Below are 19,965 nucleotides of genomic sequence, written 5' to 3' on the forward strand. Positions count from 1 at the left end.
TTCTGTACCAGCCCAATGCAACCACAGTCCTTTAGCAGGGAAGATCTGTGTCTCCAAAGATGCCCCAATAACACCCCATGCTCTGTGCTGGTGTAATTTACTGAGCTTTAGAGACCCACTCACAATATACAGTACACATAGAATATAAATATCACAATAATTATACAGATAATTACTACATGGCAGCAGTGAAACCAGTGCAATTAGCATCAGAGTATAATCATACCTGTAACATCATCTTATATTACAGGCCAACCTCACTTTCTCTTTGATAATTTTCGATGACCCCTAAGCTTAGCTTCTCAACAGCTGCTCAGAGCCCACTGAGCATGTGAGTGTCGCAGATACTTTCCAAGATGGTGACCCTCTGTGACAAGTTTGAAATCCTAGATCATTGCTGCTATTGAGAAGCTAAAACTGAGCTGGTACAATAAGGACATTATATAAAATATGGCATTTTTAGCCATATTAATTTTTAGGATTTAGTTCTCCTTTAAAAGAAATGCTGTGTTTGGTATTGACATGATCTGTCAGTTCTGTCTAGAATGAGGGGTATACAGTAATCTGCCTTATAAGTAGCACATTTGATATAAAAGTACCTTTTACTGTATTTATGATTTTTTTATGATAAATCTGGTTGTTGTCTTTTTTTTGAACCTCTTCATTTCATATTAGTTTGATCTGTTTTCCTCCCACAGTACCCCCCAAGCCTGCACATTTACAGAGCATAAGACGGCCACGACCTCCTGGGCATATCCCACCACCTCCCTCCCGGCCATTGCCAGCAGACCCCCGGCTTGCAAGGATATCTTTGTCACGGCCCGACAATAAAGATGGGACCCCTTCAGCAGTCACATCTCTGATTGAAAAATTTGAGAGGTATGTAGGAAAGGTTTAGAATCAAAAGGGGTGAAGTATTAACTATTTTACTCTGGGAGGTAAGGTATGAACAGCAGCTCTCTTAAAGGAGTTGTTCACCTTTGATTTAATTTTTAGTACGATGTAGAGAGTGATATTCTGAGACAATTTGCATTTGGTTTTTATTTTTTATTAATGGTGGTTTTTGAGTTTTTTTTATTTAGCAGCTTTTCAGTTTGCAATTTCAGCAATCTGGTTGCTAGTGTTTAATTAACCCTAGCGACCATGCACTGTTATGAATAAGGGACTGGAATATGAATAGGAGAGGCCTGAATAGAAAGATGAGTAATAAAAAGTAGCAATAACAATACATTTGTAGCCTTACAGAGCATTTGTTTTTTTTGATTGGGTTAATGACCCCCATTTGAAAGCTGGAGAGGGTCAGAAGAAGAAGGCAAATAATTCAACAACTATAAAAAACCATAAAATGAAGGCCAATTGAAAAGTTGCTTAGAATGAGACATTCTATAACATACTAAAAGTGAACTTAAAGGTGAACCACCACCTTTAAGGGCATTGACCCACGATTAAGTGATTTGAGTATTTAAGCTGAGACAACTATTGTCTACGACAGGGTATTTTCAGTTGTTTTGCTGCCGAGATAAAAACCTTGGAGACAAACATCGCCATGTGTCATTGCCCTTAAGGCTCACTCACTGTAGTATCTGTCTGTCTGACTCCTGAAACTGTAGCAGCTGAAACCAGATGATAAACACACCTGAAGGCAAGCTGACTTCTGCTACATTGTTTCAAGAGGCAGAGAACACAGTGAGATGCTGCAGGTCCAGTGTCAGACTGGGACACCAGGGGCCCACCCAAAAACTTTTGACAGGGGCCCACCAATTAATCTTAGACAAGGGGCCCACTCTTAGTACTATTATTCTTCCTCTCCTCACTCAACCTCTATTTTCCTAGTCTCTTTTCTGTACATACTATAATCTATTATTGCATCTATTTAGTCTCTTTGTTCTCATAGAAATAGGGAATGGCCAAGAAATAGGCCAAATGTTTAGCAGCATGAGGGCCCACTGACACCTGGGCCCACCGAGACTTTTCCTGGTAACCCGGGGGGCCAGTCCGACACTGTGCAGGTCCCTTTTTGGAACTCCAGAGCTACTGTGCTTTTATCTGATACAAAAGGAGCAGGCTATTATGTATCACCGACTCCGTTCTGGAAAGGGTTAACTGCTGCAGGAAGGCAGCTGCACAGAAATTCTGCAATATTCCACCGGGCAGTGTTTAGGAAGGGGTTATTTATTAATGTCCTGCACAACTTTCCCTCCTGAACCAGATGGCTTATAAATCATCCACTCTCACTTTCTACTGTATATTCCATAGGGAGCCTATCATCCTCCCCGTAGAGAGAACAACTCTGGGTCATGTCACCGACATAAGCCTTGGGATGGACACGTCTCCCTCTCTCCAGAATTCGGGGTACAGCATGGGCGAACTGGGGCACAAGCTTCTTGACTTGTTGGAACCTGAGGTATCCCAAGGCAGCCTGGAAAGGAGACGACGGCTAGGTGTGGAGGGTAGAGATGCTAGCGAAATGGGAGAACAGGACTCTGGAGGGAAACTGGCCAACAGAGACAGTGGCATTGACAGCATTAGCTCCCCGTCCACCAGTGAGGAGATGTGCTTCCTCGGGGAAGTGGATGAGGGTGCCCGTGAGGAGAGGGAGCCCCATCATATTGCAGCCCACCGCTGCTCAGCACGTGACTCTGAAGGTGACAGCGACATGGAGGATGGAAGTGGTGACGAGGGTGAATTGCCACCCGAAAGGCTGGACCCATGTGAGGTAATTCTATTTCCTTCCATTTTCCACCATTGTCTAACCCCCCTTTATATTTACCTGCTTCCCTTGCTTCTGTTTGGGATTGGTGGGTTGACTTGCCCTTTAATCTCTTTCTTCCCTATGTTATTTCTGGATGATCCCTGCCACCTCCTTGCACTAATTTCACTTTGTCGTTCTCTCCCCCACAGTTCACAGCTCGGCAGAAGGTGTACAAAATTGCTAATGAGCTGCTGCAGACAGAGAAAGCCTACGTGTCACGCTTACATCTGCTGGACCAGGTGATAAACCACAATTGGAGACATTGTGCCTGCAGTCTAATCTCACATTCTCTGTCCTTCCCTTGTTCTCTGTGTGTATCCATTCCTCTTTTATATTTTCTCTGCATTCCTTCTGTAGCACCCCACATAGCAAATCTTGATAGGACTCTCCCAAAGTCAATCCATTCCTTACACAGATAAAGACATTATAGTCCCTGTAAGGTGCCTAAAGGTGGCCATACACTATAAGATCCGCTCGTTTGGCAAGGTCGCCAAATGAGCAGATCTTAACCCGATATGCCCACTAACAGCTGGGCAATATCGGATGAATCCGAACATTTGGCCCTGGGGCTGAATGATCGGATTACAATACTATGAATGGGCTCCGACGAGTCAACTAGCCGATGCGGTCTTGGATCGTTCAAAAAATCAAACTTGACCAATTGATCGGGAGGACCTGTCTGGAGCCCCCACACATGGGCATATAAGCTGCCGAATCGGTCTAAAGGACCAATATCGGCAGTTTTAATCTGCCAGTGTATGGCCACCTTTAGGCCTCAATACCAATTGCAACCAATCATTCAGACAGTCTGTGTGCCCCAAGAAAAAGCCAGCTGCCAGGAGCACATAATGCTTATGGTATGATTGGTAGCCAATAAATACTTCTTTATGGGAGGCAGAGCCCAGACATCCATTTTTCAACCTTTTATTTATGTTTTCCACTATTTCTGCTACTTTCCTTTGTTCATCTTTGCTTCCCTCTCATTACTTTATATTGATATATATTTGCCCCTGTCCATCATTCTATTCTTTCCTGTATATTTGGCTTCACTGGTTTCTCTCTCTAACCTTTCTTATTTTTCTCCCTGCCTTCTTTGTTTCCCCCTCCATTTATTCCCTTCCCATCAACTCCATACACTTATATTTCATTGTTCTTCTTTTAACCCCTGCTATCTTTCTTCCGCTTTTGTCCCTTTTATTTCTCATTTTCCTGTGATGTTACTTACCTGACTTTTCTGCTTTTCTCTAGCTCAGTACTAGCATCATAATGTCTCTATTTCTACACACGACTTCCATTGTTCTCCTCCCCAACATGCATACATGGCTCCCTATGCTTCTTCCCATTTCTACATTCTTGCCCTCCTTGATCAATTGATCCATTCCTACACCCTTCCCTGCCTCTTCCTCCCAAGTCCTTTATACTTGTTGCTGTCCTTCTCTCTATTCTTAAATAACTTCCTTATTCTGTCCTCCACTCCCCAGGCTTACATACTTGCAAGACCTTGTTCTTTTTCCACTGCTGCATTCTCTCTACCCCTATATCCTGCTCTTAGTTCTTTAAAGGAGAAGGAAAGACATGTTATACTTGGAGGTGCCAAAAGTTAGGCACCCCCAAGTGATCGCATATACTTACCTGACACCCAGGGCCGGTGCTCCTATCAGCAGAAAACTGCACCGGCCCGGTATTCTTCCAGTGAGCACCACAGAGGGATTGTCTACTTTCTTCTTCTTTTTTCATGTGGGTGCGCATACGTATTTGCGTAAAAAGCCAAACTTTCATGAAAAAGTCGCATCCGCAATTGTGCGAAAAGCCGAACGTTAATGAAAAATGCTATTTCATTCTACTCTGCATGCGTCTGCCTTGGAAAAGGTAAAGAATCAAGAAAAAGGAAAATGATCTCTCGCTGGAAGAATTCCAGGTCGGTGCAGTTTTCTCCTTATTGGTGCACCAGCCAGGGGTGTCAGGTAAATAAATGCGATCACTTGGGGGTGCCTAACTGCTGGCACCCCAAGTAAAAAAGACTTTCCTTCTCCTTTAAGCATCAACTTAATTCTGTCCTTCTTTCCATTCCTACAAACTTACCTTTCTCCATTCTGCTCTCTATTGCTACCCCACTCTCTTAACTTACACTCACTTCTTGGTGTTTGCTTTACAGGTGTTCTGTGCTCAGCTAATGGATGAAGCACGCACAAGGGCCTCGTTTCCCATGGAGGTGGTTATGGGAATCTTTTCCAACATATGCTCCATCTACTGTTTCCACCAGCAATTCTTGCTACCCGAGCTTGAGAAACGCATGCAAGAGTGGTATGTAACAACTTTCATTTCTGGGTTCTCCGAAGAGAAGGAGGTATGTTTGTAACTATGTGCTGCAGGTGTAAGGGGTGGGTGGCCCTTGGTAGGAACTGCATTTAGCCTAACTAATTGAGATCTTATGATGATGGAGAGCTGTGCTCTATGAAGGATGGGTTACATCAATAATATTGATGGAAGTGCTTGCTAGAATCATGAATGACCCCTAGTTCTTTCCTGCAGGGACAGCAACCCTCGCATCGGTGACATCCTGCAGAAATTAGCACCATTTCTTAAAATGTACGGAGAATATGTAAAAAATTTTGACCGGGCTATGGAATTGCTAAATGTCTGGACTGAGAGATCATCCCAATTCAAAAGTGTAATCCAGGAGGTTCAGGTGAGATCTGGCATCCACATTCCTACACTTTATTTCGTATTAGTTTGTCAGAGTGGGGAGAAGGGATGGACACACTGCTGGTATGCGCAGCTATAGGGAAATGCATGATTTGTAAGGTGGAGGTAACACCAGGCTTCCCCTGCATTAGTAGGCGTGTCCAACTACTACTTTCTACTTTTTTCCCCCCTAAAATTATAAAAAATGCTAGTGGCAAAATATTGTATTAATTTACTTTACCAACCAACTTCACTATTAAATCTATTTCACTAGAAGTCAAATAGAATGCAAGCAGTGTGAGTTTGGGCCTTTTTGGAGATTTGGGGTGCCATAAAAAGAGTGAATGTGGATATTTTGCCATTTATTTTAAAGCCCAATCAGGCCTGTCTATGTTTGTAGCGATGCTGGGAAATGCTGGAGTCTAGAGGAAAGAAACCTAAAAATAACCAATAAAAAGAGGGGTGAGTGGCAGTTTAAAGTGAGCTTGCAAGATGTGTCCCGAGTAGGCCAAGGGCAATGTAAACATTCCAGCATTAATTATATACAGTTTGTTGGTCACAGGAGGCCACTTATACATGTTTGCACAAATTGTACAGCAGTTTTATGACCAAGAATTACCAGATTGTATTTTGTTTTCATGTCCCCTGATCTGGATTCAGACATAGCCCAGAGGCTGATTTAAAGGGACCATGCCTATAATATTTGCTTATAACCAGATGGGTGCCTGCTTCGCTGTGTAGGAATCCTGCACACACTGAGCTCATTATGGAAGCAGGCATGCCAATGACTGTCAGTTGAAACGCAGCCTCTTAAATCAGCCGCGGTAAACTCACATGAGAAACCAGCTAGAAGTGACTCATCTGGCTCCATAGCATGTAGTCCTCTGCAAGTCCAGTGTTTGAAAACCCAGATCTGACCTGGACCTGCAACTCATATTTTTACCCACTGACTGGCAACTGCCTTACCCTCAAAACCGACCCAATGTCTGCTGATGCCCATTAAACCAGAAGGCCGCTATAATCTAACAAAATTTAGAAGCCACAAAAACTGTAATCATATATGTTATGTTTGGAGACGGAATTGCCTTGTTGTTTTCCTTGATTGAGGCCAGTGGTGTACCAACACACCGTGCCCCCTGCAAAAATATTTGTGGTCGGGTATGGCTCATGGCTCATGGCTAGCACAAGCAGGTCACTGACTCCCTAAAATAGCCACAGAGGGGGAATTAGTGTACAGCAGACATTTTAGGCCCTTGGTTTAAAGGACAAATCAACCCACCAGCCCCAAACTGAAGCAAGGAAACCAGGCAAATATAAAAGGGTGAAGAGAATGATGGAAAATGGAAGGAAAAGGAAAGGAAAATGGAAGCTTTACCTCACATGGGTCCAGCCTTTCAGGTGTCAATTCACCCTCGTCACTACTTCCATCCTCCATGTCTCTGTTGCCTTCAGAGTCACATACTGAGTAGCGCTGGGCGATGATCCAAAACCATATCTGTACCATTACTCTAGATCTGTCTGGAACATGGTTTGTGGCCTTCCTAATATAGAACCCCTGTCCAGAATAAGTCTATGTGTTCACCAACAAAATTGGTATAGGTGGTGTCCGACAAAGTTCTAACTAGTCTGTCTCTTTGTTTAGAGGGAAGAGGCCTGCGGGAATCTGACATTACAGCACCACATGCTAGAGCCTGTACAAAGGATCCCACGGTATGAGCTGCTGCTTAAGGACTATCTCCTGAAATTGCCAGAGGATTCCAAAGACCGATGTGATGCAGAGAGTAAGTACATTGGCTCTTTCTCAGAAAGGGTTCCCACCTCTTGCTTTAGCTGGTGTACTGGCATCTGGATAAGTAAGGAAAAAATTCTGCCCTCTCCTGGCAAAGATAGACATACGAGAGTTAAACAATAAACTTCAATGTTTTAAAAACGGTCACAAATAGAAAATGAAAAGAAAGTATTTGTTTTAGGTGAACAACTGAACTGAAAAAAGTATTGAAAGGTGAATAACCCCTTTAAACCAAAAATAACATTTTGCCTAATGAAAGAAAATATGATTCCATGACTTTCCAATATCATATTCATTACATATTTTTAATAGAGAGAGTTACATGTAATTGTCATTACTACTGAAAGCTGCATCTGTCTGTCCCTTTCTGTTCTCTGCACAGGTGGTTCTGGCTATTGAAACATTGTAGCTGCTTGCTTAACAGGCATGTGGGACATTGAGTCTTGGCTAGAGAAGAGCTGACCTGCTAGTTTGTTTCAAGAGTAGAGGCGATTAAAAACGGGCTGGTAAAAAAAAGTTCCATCTTGGCCCTTCCTTATTGGACCATGAATGGGGCCAGCCACTGGTCTGCCTGACTGATATCTGGCTGAAAAGCCAAATGATAAGATCAGTCCGAAGTCGTGGGCATATTTGTAGGGTTCAACTGGTGGGTGCAGGGCCCACTGGGGCTGCCACCCCAGGGCCTCCCCCACTGTGGCCCCACACCCCCCTACAGGAGCCTGGGTAGGCCTCGGGGAGCATCAGCAGGGATTGGGTCTGGGCTGGTGGAGCCCACAAGGGTCATAACCCACTGGCCCTGTCCGACCCTGCATATTTGTGAAATATCCACCCATTTGGGAAAAACACTTTACATGTATAGCCAACTTTAGATCCAGCAGTATAAAAAGCAGAAAGGTAGGGGGAGGGTGTTAGATTCATTTTTAAGTCTTACCTTTTCTCTTAAAAGCAGCAGTTCTGTCCTATTTTATGGTGTAGAAGCTAGCTATCGTTGTTTACATCTCTGCTGCCAGTGGCAAACTTGATTTTACTGGTCCCCACAGTGAATTAATTTTAGGGCCCCAAACACATCCAGAGGCTGTCCTGTTTTACCAGTATATGTTGAAATTGCTCTTTATTTGGACCTCATGGGGACCCCTATACCTCCTGGGCCCCCTGCAGCTGCGGGGTCTGCTTCCTCTGTAGTTACACCCCTGATGCCTTCATAGAGACCTCAATAGACAGTAAAGGAGATTTGTTATGTATATAATTCTGTATGCTATGCATTGGTATGTTCCGTACTACAAATACAATAAATTACAATAAAATCCCACTTTAGCTGTACCGCCCATTCTAGGTAGTACACTGTAGGTCTAAAACAGCCCCAGTGCCGTTGCATTAAGTGCATTACTGTAATTAACGCATCCTTGCAGAGAGAATCTTAACACCCTGTAGAGTAAATGTAACCTTTTCTCTGAATATATTCAGCCACCTCATTCTCTCCCTCTCATCTCAGCATATATTAACCTACAATTCAACGACCCTCCCCTCTCACTTATATGTCCTCTCCCTCGCCAGTGAGTATATTCACCCATCTTCTCTGTGCCTCCACTCGCAGCTGATAACACCCCTTCTCTAACTCTTCTCCCTACACATTTTATAATTCATTGACCGTATAGCCTTATTCTGCTCATTAACCCTTAAGCTTACCATACACACACTAATATGGTTTGAAGTAAAGTTCCAATTAATCAGCTACAAGTCTTAATGCATATACTTCCCATGGGTATAATAGCCTCTGTATCAGCCCCTTGTGATGATGTGCGTGTTCATTATAGTGACTAGATTAATCACTCTCTTCCTTGCAGAGTCCTTGGAATTAATAGCCACAGCTGCTGAGCATTCCAATGCAGCCATCAGGAAAATGGTGAGTGCCAGAGAGAAACCCACTGCTCCATCAATAGATAATTCCCCCCATTCTCAGTCTTAGCAACACCATTCACTCTTTCATTCCTTATGTTGTCTTGCCATGTCCCAGGAGCGGATGCACAAACTCCTCAAAGTGTATGAACTTCTAGGTGGAGAGGAGGACATTGTCAGTCCCACCAATGAGCTCATCAAAGAAGGGCACATATTAAAGCTTTCAGCCAAGAACGGCACAACCCAGGACAGATACCTCATATTGGTAAGCAGGATTAGATGCCCCTTTAATAATTTACCCAGTCTGACTTTACTCAGGGCACAAAAAAAACACCCCAAATCTCCCCCTAACTGGCCTTCAGACTGGTCACCCATAACATAACAAGGTTACAGATATATAGAAACATTGGGGTAACAGTCACCCTGCTATAGTTCCCGGGTTACCCAGAGCACGAATAAACACTCACCCCAAATCTCCCCCTAACTGGCCTTCAGGCTGGGCACCCTTAGCTCATAACAAGATTACAGATATATAGAAACATTGGGGTAACAGTCACCCTGCTATAGTTCCAGGAGTACCCAGGGCACAGATAAGCACTCACCCCAAATCTCCCCTTAACTGGCCTTCAGGTTGGTCCCTCTTAGTTCAAAACAAGGTTACAGATATATAGAAACATTGGGGTAACAGTCACCCTGATACAGTTCCAGGGGTACCCAGGGCACAGATAAGCACTCATCCCAAATCCCCCCCCCCAACTGGCCTTCAGGCTGGGCCTCCTTAACTCATAACAAGGTTACAGATATATAAAAACATTGGTGTAGCAATCACCCTGATATAATTCCATGGGTAAACACAAAGGCAGCAAATATGCACTCACCCCAACAATCACCCTCACTGGCCTTCAGACTGGGCCCTTCTTATTCCACAAGATTAATTGTGTAACTCTGCACTGCTTATTGTGTTTCCCAGTTTAATGACCGGCTGCTGTACTGTGTTCCCAAACTGCGTCTTATTGGGCAGAAATACAGCGTGCGGGCTAGAATAGATGTGGAAGGGATGGAGGTAAGTGTAAAATGGCTATGTTTGGTGTTAGCACAAATATTAGCTTGATCTTTATTTCCAAACATATAACTGTGAGGGTCTAGTGTGTCTGAAGGCCCAGTCTGTGGGGCCCACACTACTCATACTTATTAAAGACCCTTCCCCAACAAGAAACTATGTATTGTTTGTTTAGAATCTTCTGTCTCACTGCAGCTGAAGCACAGCAGCAGCCCTAACCTGACACGGACATTCCGGGTGTCTGGGAAACAAAGATCTCTGGAGCTACAAGCCAGGTACTTATCATGAGAAATACAGGGAAGGGTATCTGAATTAAAGCATTTGCAGGCAGATACAGTTGCAACAGCATCTCTGAAGGACATAGGGGGTACAATCCAACGCTGACCAAGCTATTCACCCCAGCAGTGGCTGAATGGGGCAGATATTTCTCTTTGAGTGTTTACACTTTTGTATATGGCTTCAGCAACAGACAAGGCAAAGGTTGGATGTTTTGGCCCAGGCAGGAATTCAGACTGTGGATGGAGAACATGTGTTTCTCTTATAAGCCAGTGACATGAATGCAAATCTGTAACTCTTCCCTGGTTCATGAATGTGCCATTGTGTGCCATGGCTTGTACATGCTGAATGGTTAGTGGCACTTCGGTAATATTCCAATAATTTGCCAACCAATCACAAACCTGCTGGCACAGACACCACACTGAAGGTCAAGGCAAGCTCATTTTGTGCACTTATTTCCAGGAAGAATACATTGTACTGTTCAGCATTGTGCATGCAGTCAGACTTTCCATTTAATGCTCTTTTCTGCACTATAATACACAGGGTACATCGGCAAAGGATATGTCTAAGAAATTTTAGGGGGGGCGGCATGCTGCCCAACCACACCCGCATTGGTTCGGAACCACTGTGCACCATCCACAGCACTCCAGACCCAATCCTGAAAATTTGCACATGTGCACAGAGTAGGGTTGCCACCTCAGCCCTTTAAAACCGAACACACATGGAATCCGCAGCCTGCATGGTTAATTAGCAATTCATTTAGATGTATGATGCATGGCTGCACATAAACAGTTCAGTCTGCAACATGCAGATAAATTAATTGCTAATTAGCCATGCAGGTTGTGGATTTCATATGTATTTGGTTTTAAAGGGGTGAGGTGGCAATCCTAGCACATAGGAAGGGGAGAGAACTGGGGCTATGAACAGCAATGGGCCTGGGGGCGGGGCGCCTGCTATTTAAATCCAGCCCTGACAAACGTTCACCCTTTGTCTTGCCTAATAATACCCCTAATCACTACTGCCTGATACATGTAAAAATGAATTAGAAGAAAGAAGCACATGCTTCTGGAAGTGGGATTAAGGTGGCAATTACTTGTGACAGCCTAATTTACCCCGATGCTCAAAATAATCTCAAACCACTCCTACTTCTGTTTCCACCTCTTCGCCGATATACTGTAAGTGTGTAGCGTGATCTTAGGATCACTATTAAGTCTGTCTATAATTGGCTCCGTATTGAAAGCCCATTGGATTATGTTAGTGTTGATTGTGTGTGTTCTATTGTCTTGCAGAACTGAGGAAGAGAAGAAAGACTGGATCCAGGTTGGTCTCACCATATCAAATGCCTTTTTCAAGATTGTGATTATCCCACGCATGAAATATAAATATATAAAATCTATGTATAAATAACTTTTATTCTCGGGTGTCTGTAGGGGCCATTTAGTTTTTCCCCAAGGCCTTTTATTGCTCACCCTGTAGGTTGCCAGTCCACATAAGGGCTACCAGCCAATCAAAGCCCTTATTTTGCACCACCCAGGAACATACTTCTTTTGCTTTTCAACTCTTTTTACATCTGAATGTGGCTCACTGGAAAAAAAGGTTGTGGATCTCTGCTATAGGACAATGATGCGGGGAGAAATGCTTTTGCTTTTTTACTGCGCTTAAGCCAAATCACCACTAGTGATTTAATTTACATGCTCTAAATTCTAATGTTAGTGAAGGTGAAGTGCCTAACAGCATGCTGTATATAGGCCCTAATAAAACTAACATTCCTATTCGAAGCCTGTTAAAACAGGAAATGAAAAATCTGTGAACAAAACTGTTTAATTTTGCCTTTTCAGGCTATTGAGGCTACAATAAATCGACATGAACAGGCAATGGAATCGTGCAAACTGCTCTGCACCTCCATTCGCGAAGATGAAGAGACGCCACCAAACTCTCCGGTAAGAGAGCAGGTTACAGGAGTCAGGGTCAGGTCTATTAATCAGGTGGCTTGCAATATTGTTTCAGGAGTCAGAGCCAAGGGGTATAGAGAATGTAAACAGACACTTGGCTGGGGTATATTGCCAAGTAAATTTGTATCCTGCTCTTGTAGGTAGTGTAAGGGGATTTGGTTTTTGGTATAGAAGGGCAGCAGGAAGGGGACAGCAGAGGGGTTTGGGAATAAGACAGTGTGCCTTTACTAATGGTTTGGGCTCACATTAGCCTTTCATAAAACCTTTCCTCATGTAACTTGTGTCCCACAGAACACAGATCTGGGCAAACGAGCTCCAACACCGATCCGAGAAAAGGAAGTGACCATGTGCATGAAATGCCAGGAACCATTTAACTCCATAACCAAAAGGAGACACCACTGCAAAGCTTGCGGCCATGTGAGTGCCCAGTTTTCTTGCATCTTCTCTCATCATCCCCTATCACAATCCAATCCAACATTCTGGCATCGCTCCTTTACTAGCACAAATTCACCTTTACCATCGGATGCTTGCTTGCTCTCCATGGCAACTTCCATGTGGTCCTTCACAATAGTGTGTATAAATATGTTGTCATTTTGGGTGGGGCGGTTGCATTAAGTCTCTTGTTTAGGCTGAACTAGTCATTTCTACTGTATGCTGAAGTGCTCATTTCTCAATTCCAGGTTGTATGTGGAAAATGCTCTGAGTTTCGCGCCAGGCTTGTTTACGACAATAACCGTACAAACCGAGTATGCGTGGACTGTTACGGTGCTCTGCGTGGGTCTTTGGCCAGCCCAGTATACAACGTTCACACGCCACAGCGCAGAAAATCTATACTAGAGGTATGTCAGGCATCTATCCACTGCCTATAGCTAAATCATTTTAAGGCAGATATGGCCTCATCTAGACTGTATCTAAACTGAACCTCATGCACAGACACATCAGACTAAATGCATTTAATCAATCTCTCCCCCCCTCAGAAACAGGCCTCGGTGGTGGCAGAGCACAGTGTTATGTGTAGTTACATGCATTATATGGAGAAAGGAGCCAAGAGCTGGCACAAAGCTTGGTTTGTCATCCCTCAAAATGAGCCCTTAGTACTATACATCTATGGCGCTCCACAGGTGAGTACCCAGTACCTCAGTGTCCCTGAAACAATATATCTGTATCACATGTACAATAGGGTTATGTTTATCCACATACGGTGCATTTAGGGCATATTAGAGCAGTACAGGCAGTAGAGAATTCCGTTGGAAGTCTTTTGTGAGCAGGACTGTATTGAAGTCAAGGACCTGGTCTCAGCCTGCCCCTTTGTGCTGTGTTTGTGACATCTGTCCATCTGTCCTGAGCATGCACCAATCACTGGGAAACTAGTTACCCCCTCCTCCTCAGCTCTGCCATCACACTTAGCACAAAATATCTGGCTGCAGGCTGTGGTAAATCTATTTGCGATATAGGCAACTGTGGGCATACCCCTCTTAAGCTGCCCTAGGCATGAGCCCATGGGTGTCTATATAGTAGATACTGCCCTGATTGTGAGACAAGGGAAAGTCATGCCAACTCACATGCATTTTTTAGGAATTAAACCATGCCCACAGTAGCAGCCCCGCATCTTCTGTATGTAATTTGCACCAGAATATCAATTTACCCCCACCATTGGGATGCATAAAAGTGTCACCCAAATCCTTTAGAAGCAGTCACAAGCACTGTAGGGAGGGTACGGGGAGATGGCTGAGGCAGAGCAAGCTTGGCCAAGACACACTCAGCTCGAAAGGGATTCAGGTTAGCTTGTCTGCTGACATGTGGGGTGCCAACTAATAATAAGAACCACCATACTCTTCCTGAAATCATAATATCTTTTTAAACCCTAGCACAAATTAGATTCCTCACTGAAATTTTGTACTCTGAACGGGGGCTGAAATCAGTCTGCTGAAATACGTAGGCCAAAGTTAGCCCCTACACGGGCATTAGCCTCCTCTCCTGGCTGCACCCAGAACAGCTGTGTCGGCTTGGGTGCAGACGCATGTGGCTGATTTATGTAAAGAAACACAAAACTTTGCATTCTCGCACAGCACAACACAACAATGCGGCGTGCGGGCAGAAGAGGAGGCTAATGCTCACCTATGGGCTGGTTTTTCTAAATGCGTATTTCAGCAGACTGATTTATGTTCCTATGTGGCACTAGCTTTAAGAAGAACTAAACCCTAAACATTTATATGGTTAAAAATGCCATATTTCACATACTGAACTTCTTGAACCAGCCTAAAGTTTCAGCTTGTCAATAGCAGCAATGATCCAGGACTTCAAACTTGTCACAGGGGGTTGCCATCTTGGAAAGTGTCTGCGACAATCACATGCTCAGTGGGCTCTGAGCAGCTGTTGAGAAGCTAAGCTTAGGGGTTGTCACAAATTATCAAGCAGAAAATGAGATTGGCCTGTAATATAAACTAATGCTTTAGGGCTGATTATTAAATTCAGATGCTAGTTGCACTGGTTTCTGTGCTGCCAGGTAGTAATTATCTTTATTAATTTCTAATCAGCCTTATATTGTGACATTTATATTCTATGCATACTGTTTATTTTGGGTCGGTCCCTAAGTTCAGTAAGTGACAGTAGCACAGAGCATGTGCCGTGAATCAGCAGAAAAAAAAGATGGGGAGGTTTTGGGCATCTTTAGAGACACAGATCGTCCCTGCTAAAGGGCTGTGGTTGCCTTGGGCTGGTACAAAAGCCCAAAACATAATGTACATTTCTAGCTACTTCTTTAGTTAAGCTTTACTTCTCCTTTAAGTCATACGCTGTTAACAGCACTTGATCACTGGCTTTATTTTGTAAGTAAATGAAGTGCCATTCTTTTGTCCTAGGATGTAAAAGCTCAGCGCAGTATTCCTCTCATTGGGTTTGAGGTGAGTCCTACAGAACCAGGCGACCGCTCTGACCGTAGACATGTCTTCAAGATCAGCCAGAGTCAGCTCAGTTTCTACTTCAGCCCTGAGACAGAAGAGCTGCAAAACCGTTGGATGATCTCTTTGTCCCGCGCGGGACGGGGGGAAGACTGCCGCACCAAAACACTTTTATTGGAGACTGAGGAGGAGTCAGAGGTATTTGAAAGCCCTTTAGGAAACACTTGACTCATCCATGAGTGACTCCTTAGCAAGTAATATAAGGAGCTTGCCTTTGGGACTAATCCATTTCTCTTCCATGGGGGACTGTAACAAATGTGGGGGCTGGACTTTCATCATCATGACTCCACTTGGGGAGGGCTGGACTCACCCATAGTACTTCAATGTTCTTAGACACACCTGCTAGGAGGACTGGATTCATCCATTGGAACCTGAGTGTTAGCCCACTATTTAGCATCAGGATACAAAGAATGGCAAGAGGTTGAACTGTCCCATTGTGGTTCCATAAAGAGGAGCCTGTGGGCTGGACTGTTCACGCTGGTTCCGTAGGGAGGAACTCGTGGGCTGGAATCATTGTCACCTCTTTCCGACAGCCTCCTTCATTCTCCTTTTACATGACACCAACACCGGCACTTTCTCTTTTTTATATTGTATGTATTATAATTATTTTAATAATATTTAGCAAACATTTTTTTTATTTTGAGTTTCGTTTTCTGTTGCTTTGTGTTCCCCTTTTCTCACTCTGCATTGTTCCATGTTGACCTCTAGGGCCATTGCCAAATCTGAGCTTGCCTTCCTCTTCTGCCTGCCTGTAAGTGTGTGCATGTGAGGTCCTGGGTATAGGCCTTCAGCCTTCTCAACTGCCCCAACTACTGGGACGTGGGAGTTATAGTTCAACAGGGACTGAGGATACCCGTTCCTTTGTACAGGGTAAATTTGCCCACATTAAAGGCGGAAAAACGAGTGCCAGTCCTGGAAAAGAAATGTGCCATAGTGTCTGTGATATTTAATATGTTGGTTTTTTTTTACAGTCAAACAACCATGATTAAAATGAAAAAAAAAAAAAAAGTATTCTTGGGCATCACCACTGTCCTCTAGGTGGCACTGCAAACCTTCTTGGTTGCCCAATGTTTTTCCTGTCCCTGTGCAAGTGTATTGTGTGTTTAGCCTATTCTTTGCTCACAAATACTCTGCCCGCATTTTGTATGCCTTGTGTACCCGACCCAGTTAAGTGGCGCATGGGGGTGGGGAATATACTGCCAATAGTGGACCAAGCGAGCAATAAACCAGACCTGGAAGTGCAATAAGAAACCATTGCACTCTCACACCCTTCCCATATCTTACAGGTGGCTACACAGCGGTCAGACTTGGTTTTTTTTCCCAGACCGCCCCCTGCAATTCAGCTCTTCTCTTGTTGCTTCCAGTGTGTGTGGGTGTAGGCATGAAAGTGGCAGGCCACTGGGGATGTTCATGTGATATGCCTGCCCCTGCTATGTGCTCTTCAATATAGTCTGTTTACTTCACCTGTTCGTGGTCCTTTGTGTTATTTGTTAGAATCTCAAATATGAAACTGATGGTATAACAGCACTTAAAAGGCATGTAAAGTCTAAAACAGAATAAGGCTAGAAATTCTGTATTTTATATACTAGACATAAACACGAACTTACTGCACCACAAGCCTAATAAAACAAATAATTTATATTTTGAAAGTTGGCTACAGGGGGTCACCATCTTGTAACTTTGTTAAACATCTTTGCAAGACCAAGACTGTGCACATGCTCAGTGTGGTCTGGGCTGCTTAGGGATTGTCATAAACAAAGCTGCTTGAGTTCTGCATGGCTGGAAGTACAGCAGGGGCTCCCCCTGCTGTTCATAAATATGATTGTTTCCCTGCTCAGCAGTTAGGGACCATCTGACAATTCCTATCCACAGCAGTAAATGAAGGGAGAATTTCACTGCATACAGTCAGGTTTCTTATAAAAACGATACACATTTTTTAAATTAAAGTATATTGGAGATAGATTACTTTTTAATTAAAGTAAAAATGGGATTTTATTTTTTTGCCTTTACATGCCCTTTAAATGAGAAGGAAACTAAGAAAATACAACCTACCCCCCTTATATGTGACATCAGGCCCCCTCCTGAAACGCAGGATTAAAAACTGTTTTTGCATACCAGTGTCTCAAAGTTTTCCCGCAGTTTGGCGCCGCCATATTCAAATAGGTGCATCATTTGTGGCCCCATGGCGTCATCTTACGCGCCTCGTCATCAATACACAGGGAACCCACCGGATTCTAGTGCGCATGCGCAGGGCACAGCTGCTAACTATTGCGCATCCATTTGCCCTATTCAGGGCGATTTTCGGACTGCAACCAGGTTATGATAGTATATAATTTAAACTTTTTTTTTGCAGCACTAATATTGAGGAAGAAACTAATGAGGGAATGTTTGGTGTTACAGATATAGTCTCTTTATTGGCAACTCTTAGGGGCATATTTATCAAGGGTCGAATTTCAAATTGAAAAAACGTAGAAATTCAAATTCAAAAAGACCAACCGAAATGATGTTGACTTTTTTTGGGTCGAATAGGTCCGTATTCGGCCGAATTCGAATCGAATTAATAGCGCAATCGATCTAATTCGATTCAAAGTTTTTCCCCAAAAAAAAACAGATTTTTCAAGTCCACCAATTGACCCCAAATAGGTTCTAGGAGGTCCCCCAAAAGCAACTCGGCAGGTTTTAGATGGCGAATGGTTGAAGTCGAATTTTTAAAGAGACAGTACATGATAAATTTCGAAATTCTAATTTTTTTCAAATTCTAATCAAATTTGGACTATTCCCTAGTCGAAGAACACAAAAAAAAAAATAGCTTGAAATTTGATTTTTTTTTTCATTCTAAATTCACCTCGACCTTTGATAAATCTGCCCCTTAGAGCTGGACTTGATTTTTGACTTTCCTTCTCCTTTAAAGGGACAGTAACACCAAAAAATTAAAGTGGTTTAAAGTAATGAAAAAACAATGTAATAATATATACAAAAATAGGGACTAAACCCCCCCAACCCATCTGCCCCACACAAATAAGACAATGAAAATTGCATAAAGATAAGCATCTGTAAAAGACAATATTTATTCACCACCATGCCATACAAATATGATTAAAACAACTTAAAAACAAGCAGCACTGCACGTATAAAGAGGGATCCCCCGTTTTAATTGCTACACCTCATACGCTAATTAGCGGATTAGGCGAGTGTAAAATGACCGATGGGCTTATAAAAAATAATTTAGGACTAGTTACATATAAGCAGAATGATGTGACCCCCAACTCAGTGAAGGTAGCAATGAAGAGTCTTTTGTAATCCTATATAAAGCGTCCTTTGCTTATCGCATCGCAGACCTCTGAAAGGGAATCCCAACTTGGCACGTGCAGCGCTGCACCTCAACAGCTGTTTCGCCACTAGAGTGGCTTTGTCAAGAAAATACAATGTACTGTTGCCTTGCACTGGTAGAACTGGTGTTTGCTTCATTAACACAACTATAGTTGATATAAACAAGCTGCTGAAGCAAACACACCTGCTGTACCAGTACATATTCTCATTACTTTAATTTTTTTGGTTTTACTGTTCTTTTAATGGTGTGTTCAATCAGCGTCGACTGGGCGACTTGACCAGAAGAGGATAATCAATGCCATTTAGCAGCACAGACCACCGCGCAACAGCGGAAGTCCTGCTTTCTGAAAAGCCACAAAGCAGAAAGAAAATGATGTAGTCATATTTTGAACAATTTGCAATTGGTCATTTTTTCTTAGCCTTTTAACCAACAGCTATCTGGTAGCTAGGGATCCATTTACCCTAGCAACCAGCTAACACACCTGGAATTGAATAGACAGAACAGGAAAGACAGGGAATAAAAAAATAATTGTGGCCTCACAGAGTAAGAATTGTTTGGCTGCCGAGATCAGTTACCTCCCATGTGAAGGCAGTAGAGGCAGAAAACAAAGGCAAAAACTATATTAAAAAAAAAATAAGACCAATATAAAAAGTTGCTAAGAATAGGCCATACATAATTAAACTATGAATTTGAACTACCCCTTTGATACAGGCTATAGTAATGATATCCTGTTTTCTTGTTCTTTACTCTTCCTGCCCATATCTAGTTTAATATCTGATAAATTCATTTTACTTAGACTTTATAGCTTACACAAGTGGTAGCTGAACTTTTGATTTCTGTATTGCATAGAACAGAATACCATTTCACTGGGAGACAAAATATTCAATATACCGGTATGTAATCGTCTACTAACCACAGATCAATAGTAACATATCAGTGTGGGGTTTCCTTGAATAACAACTTGTCTATCATAGATAATGGCCACAAAGGACTTATTAATAGTGTTATATTGAAAGCTGGTGAGAAGGGAAAGGAGCAGAAAGTGTTGGTAAAAAGGAAGGCTGGAACAGAGCGCAGTGTAGGACATATCTGAACAACACAGGCAAGAGTGGGATGCTCTGTTCCAGCAGCTCAGATGGGCAGCTTGCATGGAATCTTCTTAAAGAATGGAATAATCCATTTAGAGGGGTGTAGTGAATGCTAGGATTGCACTCCCAGGTATGAAGGGTTTGTGATAGAAGTCCACTGGGATCCTAATTTCAGT

At 43.1% G+C, this 19,965-nt stretch overlaps 1 protein-coding gene across 2 annotated transcripts in view; it reads left to right on the forward strand.

Moving 5' to 3' along the window:
* fgd1.S (FYVE, RhoGEF and PH domain containing 1 S homeolog) overlaps positions 1-16,833 on the forward strand; it is a 76,069-nt gene extending 59,236 nt beyond the window's left edge. For both annotated transcript variants that reach the window (XM_018232782.2, XM_018232783.2), the window contains exons 3-18: positions 699-879; positions 2,257-2,716; positions 2,902-2,991; positions 4,908-5,056; positions 5,285-5,441; positions 7,080-7,218; positions 9,071-9,129; positions 9,241-9,387; positions 10,093-10,185; positions 10,378-10,457; positions 11,748-11,778; positions 12,297-12,398; positions 12,702-12,827; positions 13,091-13,249; positions 13,388-13,531; positions 15,272-16,833. In XM_018232782.2, coding sequence (XP_018088271.1) covers positions 699-879; positions 2,257-2,716; positions 2,902-2,991; positions 4,908-5,056; positions 5,285-5,441; positions 7,080-7,218; positions 9,071-9,129; positions 9,241-9,387; positions 10,093-10,185; positions 10,378-10,457; positions 11,748-11,778; positions 12,297-12,398; positions 12,702-12,827; positions 13,091-13,249; positions 13,388-13,531; positions 15,272-15,538 — 2,384 coding nt within the window. In that variant the 3' untranslated portion in view covers positions 15,539-16,833. The remainder of the gene's footprint in view (positions 1-698; positions 880-2,256; positions 2,717-2,901; positions 2,992-4,907; positions 5,057-5,284; positions 5,442-7,079; positions 7,219-9,070; positions 9,130-9,240; positions 9,388-10,092; positions 10,186-10,377; positions 10,458-11,747; positions 11,779-12,296; positions 12,399-12,701; positions 12,828-13,090; positions 13,250-13,387; positions 13,532-15,271) is intronic.
* The last annotated feature ends 3,132 nt before the right edge of the window (positions 16,834-19,965 follow it).

This window comes from Xenopus laevis, chromosome 8S (genome assembly GCF_017654675.1).
Source record: "Xenopus laevis strain J_2021 chromosome 8S, Xenopus_laevis_v10.1, whole genome shotgun sequence".
Taxonomy (NCBI): domain Eukaryota; kingdom Metazoa; phylum Chordata; class Amphibia; order Anura; family Pipidae; genus Xenopus; species Xenopus laevis.